Source organism: Camellia sinensis, chromosome 1 (assembly GCF_055761805.1).
Source record: "Camellia sinensis isolate YWXY chromosome 1, ASM5576180v1, whole genome shotgun sequence".
Taxonomy (NCBI): domain Eukaryota; kingdom Viridiplantae; phylum Streptophyta; class Magnoliopsida; order Ericales; family Theaceae; genus Camellia; species Camellia sinensis.
The window spans coordinates 92830568-92839644 of NC_138961.1; the positions used below are offsets into that span (position 1 = coordinate 92830568).

Genomic DNA, 9077 nt, shown 5'->3' on the forward strand with positions numbered 1-9077 from the left:
AGCACCCGGGGATCTGCTTCTCCGAGAGCCGGAGCATCACCTCTCTCATGAGGCCCGAGAGGTATTTACTTCATTTTCTGTATTTTTCGTACATTTCGCACCTTTGCCATGCTTGAACATGCAGTTTAGCTTATGACATAGTACTTTGCTTGCATCCTGAACATGTAGTTTCAACACTCGAATTTCTGAACACTCGGCTCATTAATTAATTGCGAACGCACAGTACACATTAGTTAATAGGCGAACACACGGCTCAAACACTGATTTGTCGAACACACAGCCCGAATTCGAAAGTGAACACACAGCCCACACTTTAAATTTTCTGAACACGCAGCCCAGATTAGATAGTGAACACGCAGCCCACGCTAGTTGAAATTTGAACACGCAGCCCAAACTTTAAATTTTCTGAACACGCAGCCCAGATTAGAGTAGTGAACACGCAGCCCACACTGATAGAAAATTGAACACGCAGCCCAAACTTCAAATTTTCTGAACACGCAGCCCAGATTAAATAGTGAACACGCAGCCCACACTGATAGAAAGTTGAACACGCAGCCCAAACTTCAAATTTTCTGAACACGCAGCCCAGGTTAAATAGTGAACACGCAGCCCACACTGATTTAAAGTTGAACACGCAGCCCACACTTTAAATTTTTTGAACACGCAGCCCAGATTAAAATGGTGAACACGCAGCCCACACTGATTGGAAGTTGAACACGCAGCCCACACTTCAAATTTTTCTGAACACGCAGCCCAGATTAAATTTGCATGTAGCTTATTTCGCTTCATCGGCATACAGCCCATTTCATCTCATTGGCACACAGCCCATTCATCTCATTGGCACACAGCCCATTCATCTCTTTGGCACACAGCCCATTCATCTCATTGGCACACAGCCCATTCATTTCATTATTGACACATGTACTCATTCTAAATGCAGGTTGGTTCCCGTAGTGTGCGGGGGTATGGTTCCACCATCGCGCGGGACTGGTACGCTGAGCTCCCGGAGGGTGTCCGAGATTTGGTAGATTTGGCAGGATTCGGGCCCTTCTGCGTCGGGTTGTCACGTTGTCCTGCCAGGAGGACACTGATGGCAGCCTTGGTACCGGGGACATGACCATGACGCCTCTAGACTTCGCTGTGTTGACTGGCTTAGACATAGGAGGTTGGTCCATCCCTTATGATGAGGATATGGGCGAGTGGGAGGCCGCTTGGATGTATCTATTGGGGGCTCGCCCGCCTGTTGACAGGGTTTCTGGGAGAGTCCGATACACTTGGTTCTCTTCCCACTTCCGGCGGGCGGAGATGGTGCCTGAGACTCCCGAGGAGACAGAGTAGTATGCCCGTGGTTTCCTTATGTTCCTCTTCGGGACTACCCTGTTCACCGATAGAGGGAACACAGTCGGGCTATACCTGCTGAGCGCTCTGGTTGACCTATCACAGGTCCATCGATATGACTGGGGTGGCGCCGGCCTGGCTACCCTTTACTTTTATATGAGCGCGACCTCCCGCGGGCGGGGCGATTTACTTGGCTGCTACTGGAGAGCCTGGGAGGTACTTTTCTGTCCTCTTTATTTACATTTCTGCTCTTCATTACTTGTACATTGCACACACAGCGCACTTTTACAGTCTATATTTTGCTCTCAGCATTTCGTACTTATATTCTGCACTGTTTTTCTCAGCTATGGGTCTATGTATACTTTCCATCATTAGCCCCAGAGTTGGAGGTGGCAGGGGTTCCCATGACCCCATACTCACTGGTGTTCGAGGGCCCGCACCGGCCGAGACCTCGAGAGACCCTCCTTTACCTGCGACAGTACTTTGACACTGTGCGACATTCAGAGGTACCTCAGAACTTTCAGTTCCTTTCATTTTCATCTTTGATTTGCTCTGCATATTCTCGATTTCTGATTGGTTTATGCATTTATCATCCGCAGATCACATGGCAGCCCTGGGTGTCCCTGGGTGATGGTCTCCGACTTCAGTATACCGGAGGGTCGGACATCTCCCAGTATAGGGTCCTGCTCGAAGGGCCGGTTGGCAGGGCCTGGTTCCTGGGGGAACGCTTTCTGCGCCAGGTATGGGGGTATCTTTCTCAGGATCCTCCCGCAGTGCCCCCAGTTAGTATGCGGACTGCTGACAGGCTCTCTTACTCGGAGGTAGTCGGCGCCATGCTGGGTAGTGATGCTTTATTATATATTGAGGAGGGGGACTACGCCACTTACCATCACATATATTTGATGCCTCCATTGACGGGAGCTCGTATCCCAATGATGAGGCCTGCCGGTATGTCATCCTCGGGCCAGGCTCGGGCTCGGGCTGCAGACGCCCCTTCTACTAGCAGGGCTGGTACATCTAGAGGTGGGAGTAGACCGGTTCCTCCGACTCCGTCGGCTTATCCTCATCCTGGATGGCCAGAAATGCCTACTGAGTTGATGGCGTGGCAGTATGGAGCTATCTCCCCGACTCCGATTCCGCTAGAGCCTCCGATGCCCAGTGATCGATACGCCATTGATCCTGACTCACCGCTGGTATGCTCTACTGTTTTTCATTCATCATTCAGATGTTTAGACATTTTTTTGTTCACTGATGATTATGAACTCATTTTTGCAGCCACCGCGAGGGTACATGGAGGAGGTGGTTGGACTGGTGGCCACACTCGAGGGCGTGGTCCTGCGTAGGGAGGCACAGTTGTTTGTCGCGGGCATTCAGGTACCCTTCAGTTTTCTGGCATTTATCATACTTCTGATGACATGCTGATTTCTACTGCATCGTTAGACTACTTGTGTAGAGCACATCTGACACACACCCCACTCGGACACTGCATTTACATGCACCCACTTCACGTAGCCTTTGCTTGTATCTGCATCTGATGTATATATTTGGACTGATGTATTTGAATTGAACTCTTTGTTTTCAGATGCCTTCATGGTCCGGTCAGCCGCAGACCAGGCCACCTGGGCCTCCTTGGGGAGCTGGGCCATCTGGGCCTTTTCAGGGAGTTGGGTCACCCGGGCCTTTTCAGGGGGCGGGGTCATCTCGGCCTTCCCGAGGAGCCGGGCCATCTAGGCCTTTTCGAGGAGCTCGAGGAGGGCCTGTCCGCAGACGCAAGGCTCACGCTGTAGAGGTGGAGCCTGATGAGGAGGAGGAGGACGCTGAGGAGGAGGAGGAGGCTACCGATCGTCAGTCAGAGACATCTGTTGAGGAGGGGGGCTCCGGTTTTGGTTCGGGGAACAGAGGTGAGGCTGAGGGGGATCCTGAGGATGACAGCTCCGACCCAGATGATGATGATGGTGCGGAGGTTGTCCCGCAGAAGAGGATGAGGAGTGCTTCTCGTTCCCGCTCCCGAGGACATTGATGCCACTGTTGTTTCCTGCTTTATTTTTCTTTTTGCTAGTAGTTTGTAGCACTTTGCACATTGTTAGGCAGTTTTATTTTTTGTAAAACTTGTACCTTTGTTTGTTGTAAAGCATGATGGAATGAAATAGCTTTTGAAAAGGTGTTTGTATTTTAAACTTTTAGCATCGTATCGCATCATTTATTTTGCACAAGAATGAAATTGAATGGGAATGCGCATTGTGTAATCACCAAGTCAGGTAGTGAACCGACGCAACAAACTAAGCAACTCAACTTACTAAGATATAGCAGGAGCTTAGGAAGTTTACAACTCGATAAGCAAAATGCAACAACGTTGACAACGCAAATAAACAAGACTTTAACAAAGATTGTTTAAACAGAGAACAATGGCTCAAAAACACGAAACACGTCCGCTCGACAAACAACTCGATAAGCAAAACAACAACTCGATAATCAAAACAACAACTCAATAAACAAAACTCAGCAACAACAGAGTGTACTTCTGATGATCTGGGCACCGGAACGCATCCAAAATGGAGGCCTTTGACTCTCCCGTTGCATGGCAATGCTTGGAACTCTCCCTCGAAGGGTAAAACAAGGCCAAGAGGATACACTGCAGCATTGCCGGCCATCTTTGGGAGCCGGCCGGCCAAATTTGTGGAGAGAGACAGCTGGCCGGCCATTTCTGAAAAAGTAAATGGCTGGCCAGCCAGAAAAGGTGGCCGGCCGGCCACTCAGTCCTGCAGCCACCTGGTTTTTGACATGTGTCCCCGTGAATAGTGTTTTTCCTTCTATAAAAGCCTCAACTTCGGGAACATTCATTTCATCTTAGTTTTAGACAAAGATGGAGGCGTTTCTCGCAGAAAATGTCACATCTTGGATCTCTTCTCTACATGGCTCGGAAAAGCTGAATTTCCGGGGTTTCGGCTTGAATGCACTATTCACGCTGAGCCGTACTCCGCTACAGCTTCCTTTTCTCCATGCCGCGGCAAGGTTCTGGAACCCAGTGACGCACGTTTTTAGCTTTGGCGGCCAAGAGATGTGTCCCACTTTCGAAGATTTTCAGGTTTTGATGGAGTCTGAATGCTCTGAAGTGATCTTGCCCCAGCTCCGTTTTGGCCACGCCCAGGCTTTAGGGCGGATGTGTGGGCTCACGGCGCATGATGCTCGATCTCTGATCTGCAGTGGGGAACTGGACATCCTCGGCTTGATCCATCGTTTTTCCGACGCCGATGACCGCATCAACCATTATTGGCAGGGTTTCCGGCAACACGCCCTCTGCTTATGTTTGTTGCTCACTTTCTGCTTTCCTCGGGCTTCGGCGGGGCTAGCATTCGCCTGATCAAAGTCGCCCAAGGTTTCAGAGAAGGAAAGAGCTGTATTGCCATGACCTTGGCCGAGACACTGATGGGCTTAGATTCTGTCTATCGCCGGGAGGTGACTAGGTTTGCCGGGAGTCCACTGCTGTTGCAGGTAATGTTTCCCACCCGACCTCACATATATATTTGCTCACATCACTCGACCCTCAGGCTCGGTTTTTCTCACAAAACCCTTTTCCTCACTTTTTCTCTCATCGTACATCTCTTTGTTCTTTATTCTCTCATTTTCCATCCCTCCCCTAGGTATGGTTAATGGACAAGTTGCAGGTTGTGGATTCTTGCCCGGCCTATTCAGCTCGAGGCTACTTCTTTCGGCAGCGTCTAGTCAATGCTCTTGACGAAAGGTGGTGGTTCGATTGGATGTGCAATTTGTCAGGAGACGGCATTGCTTGGCGTTGTCCTTGGTTCAACCTCCCGGCAATGAGCTATAGTATGTCTTGGCTGATTGGGATCCAATTGATTGGTCTAACCCACTGCGTATTCTATTTTCCGTTTTGGTTCCTGCGTCAGTTTGGTCATGATCAGACCTGCCCACCAGAGGGGATTGAGTACCCAGCTGCTTTCCCAGTCCGGGGTGCACAGCTTGCCCGATATGCCACGGCATGGAGGACTAGAGAGCTCCTGGCCCCTGCTTCAACTTTCAGTTGCACTTTGTCCGATGAGTGCTTGGATTGGCTCAACGAGGAGGCACAGGTTGGGCCTAGCTTGGCATCAGATGCTTCGTCCAGCTCTGGGAGGGGATGCAGAGATACTTGATTCAACTATGCCCCAAATTTATTGCTTATTTAGCATTTTCAAGTTTTCGTTATGAATGTACTAAAAAAAGCAACCTCGATTGTAATGCAAGAGCAGGAGAACTCAGTTTTGAAATCAATGAAATTGAAAGTTGTGGTACTGAAAATTTTCCGCTTTTGGTCCAAAAATGGTCTTAGTCGTAAAAAGATTGATTTGAACAAAGTCAACTTTTATTAAAACTTTTCAAAACTATTTTCGATGTGGATCAGAACTGGACACGCCGAAGATCTGTCACTGAGATGCACAACCCCAGATCCCTGCAACTGGAAAGTTGCCCCTAGTCTGAAGAACAATGCGGCACTGCAAAGCAACGGAAAGTTGCCCCTAGTCTGAGTAACTTTGCACCGTCGCGGCAACGGAAAGTTGCCCCTAGTTTGAACAGCACTGTACCGGAGATCGCAATAAATGCTGATGGATAAAGATGACTGAGATGATCGAAATGGACAGAGTTGATCGCGGAAAAGTTTATGGCTGAACTTCGATGTGAAGCTGCCTACGTATCCCAAAGATGGGAATCAAGCCTTACGTAGTTCAGGCTCAGGTTCACTCGAGTATTTTCACTCTCCTTTTGCGCTCTAACTTTTGCCAAGGCCGCCCTTTGCGGGTTTTCAACCTTGCGAGCTCAGTTTTTATATTTTCTAATTTTTTGTGCTCTGACTTTTGCCTAGGTCGCCCTTTCGGGTTTTCGGCCTAGCGAGCCTCTCAAGGATAGTATTTTCTTCAACTTGTCCATATTGATCGATTGTGAGAACTCCAAGCCATCTAGATCCATCAGAACCACAGCCCCACCTGACCAGATAGCTTTGATGATGTAAGGACCAGTCCAATTGGGTTTGAACTTGCCCCTTGGGTCGTGGATGGGAGCTCGGTTGTCTTTGAGCACCAAATCTCCTTCTTTCAGATTCCTGGACTTAACCTTCTTGTTGAAAGCCCGGGCAATTCTGCGTTGATAGCCTTGGATGTGGTACAGTGCCTTCAGTCTTCTTTCATCAAAGAGCATGAGTTCTTCGAATCTGCTTTGCTGCCAATCTGCTTCGGCTATCTGGCATTCAGCCAATACTCGTAACGACGGAACCTCAATCTCGATGGGTAGAACAGCCTCCATTCCATAGACCAATGAATATGGAGTTGCTCCAGTAGAAGTTCTGATTGAAGTCCTATAGCCCCACAGAGCAAATGGCAGCTTGTCTGGCCAATCCCGATAGGTTCCCACCATCTTCTGCAGTATATGCTTGATATTCTTATTGGTGGCCTCAACCGCTCCGTTGGTTTGCGGCCGGTATGTAGATGACTTATGGAAAGCCACATTGTATTTTCCCAACAAGTCTACCACTTCTTTCTTGAAGTGGGAACCATTTTTAGAAATTATCTTATTTGGCACCCCGTAGCGACAGATGATGTTGTTTCTGATGAAGTTTGCGACGTGCGACGCCTTCAACACCGCGTATGATTGGGCCTCGACCCACTTTGTGAAATAATCTATCGCTACCAGGATAAACTCATGCCCGTTTGACCCCTTCGGGGTAACAGCTCCGATCACATCAATTCCCCAGACTAAAAAAGGCCATGGTGAAGTCATGTTGTACAGCTTTGACGGCGGGATGTTCATGCGGTTTGCATGAATTTGACACTTGTGGCATCGCCGAACAAAACTAATACAATCCTCCTCCATGGTTGACCAGTAGTAGCCCTGTCTGAGGATCTTTCTGGCCAGCATTACTCCATTCATGTGTGCACCGCACTCCCCCCCATGGATGGCTTCCATCAGGCGTTTTGACTCTTCAGCTTCTACACAGAGCTTATGCATTCCCAGATGACCCCTTTTGTACAGCTTACCCCCGCAGATAATGAACAGAGCAGCCATTCTTCTGATGGCCCTCTTATCCTTGGCGTTTGCCCCTGGTGGATATGTCTCCTTTTCCAAGAAGTTCCAGATGTCGTAATACCAGGGGTTGCCGTCTTGAACCTCATCTATGGCGGAAATCGACTCGTATGCTGGCGCAAACTTTTGATCAATAATGACTGGACGCATCCGGACTCCGGACGGGATGTCTATCATAAAAGATAGAGTTGCTAATGAATCTGCAAACCTGTTGTTCTCTCTTACGAGGTGGGTGAAATTTAGCTTCTAAAACCGAGGAATTAGCAGATCCAAGGTTTGGTGGTAAATTATCATCCTTTCCTCCTTGACTTTCCAATCTCCTTTTGCTTGAGACACAACAAGGTTCGAGTCCCCAATGACGTCCAACCGTCTTGCCCCTAGTTCCAGGGCTGCTTCCAGGCCAGCAATACATGCCTCATACTCTGCTTCATTGTTGGAAACTTTGAACCGGAGCTTGAATGCTAAAGGGATACGGGAATCATCAGGCGCTATCAGCAACACCCCTATCCCATACCCATACTGGTTTGACGATACGTCAAAGTACATCGTCCAAGTTTCATCTTCGACGTGCAGAATGGCTTCATCTGGGAATAGATACTCAACCGCTTCATCCCCCTCAACCGGGTGGTCGGCAAGGAACTCCGCTACCGCTCTCCCTTTTACTGACTTGCGCATTACATACTTCAAATCAAATTCGGAGAGCAAAAGCAGCCAGCGAGCCAGCCTACCCGTAAGTGCTAGTTTCTCGAAAAGATATTTGATGGGATCCAAACGCGAAACCAACATTACAGAGTGGGCTAACAGGTAGTGCCGCAGCTTCCTGGTTGCCCATACCAAGGCCAAACAAGCCTTCTCCAGCGGTGTATAGCGGGTCTCGTAATCCAGCATCTTTTTGCTCAGATAGTATATGGCCCTTTCCACTTTGTCTTCTGACTCTTGCGCGAGCATGCAGCCCATGGTAGTTTCAGTTACCGAAAGGTACAATATCAACGGTCTCCCCGGCTCTGGTGGTGACAACACGGGTGGGTTCTGTAGATACTCTTTGATCTGCTCAAAAGCTGCTTGACATCGGCCGTCCCATTGGAATTTCTTTCCTTTCTTCAGGAGACCAAAAAGTGGTTCACAAGTCAAGGTTAATTTAGAAATAAACCGTCTTATGAATTGCACTTTACCCAGAAAGCCTCGCACCTCCTTTTCAGTCCTTGGTGGTGGCATTTCTAAGATGGCCTTGATTTTGGAAGGGTCGACCTCGATGCCCCTTTGTGTAATCAGAAACCCTAGCATCTTCCCTGTTGTAACACCAAACGTGCATTTCTAGGGATTCAATCGCAGCCGAAACTCTTTAATCCTTTGAAAGAATTTTTGTAAAGCGGTGTAGTGGCCCTCTCTTTCTTTGGACTTGACAATCATGTCGTCCACATGCACCTCGACCTCTTTATGGATCATATCATGCAATATTGTAGTTGCTGCCCGTTGATACGTAGCTCCAGCATTTTTCAACCCGAATGGCATCACTCTATAACAATATGTCCCCCACGGGGTAGTGAACACAGTCTTCTCCCGGTCTTCGGGTGCCATTACTATCTGATTATAGCCTGAGAAACCATCCATAAACGAAAGCAAGGCATGTCCTGCCGTGAAATCCACCAATTCATCGATGTGCG

General features: G+C 48.7%; 1 protein-coding gene across 1 annotated transcript; it reads left to right on the plus strand.

Annotated features, from left to right (window-relative positions):
• Positions 1-934: 934 nt before the first annotated feature.
• LOC145806546 (uncharacterized) lies at positions 935-2760 on the plus strand. The gene is made up of 4 exons (XM_082903866.1): positions 935-940; positions 1683-1844; positions 1938-2531; positions 2614-2760. Exons 1-4 carry the CDS (start codon positions 935-937, stop codon positions 2758-2760), a joined length of 909 nt encoding a protein of 302 aa, XP_082759992.1.
• The last annotated feature ends 6317 nt before the right edge of the window (positions 2761-9077 follow it).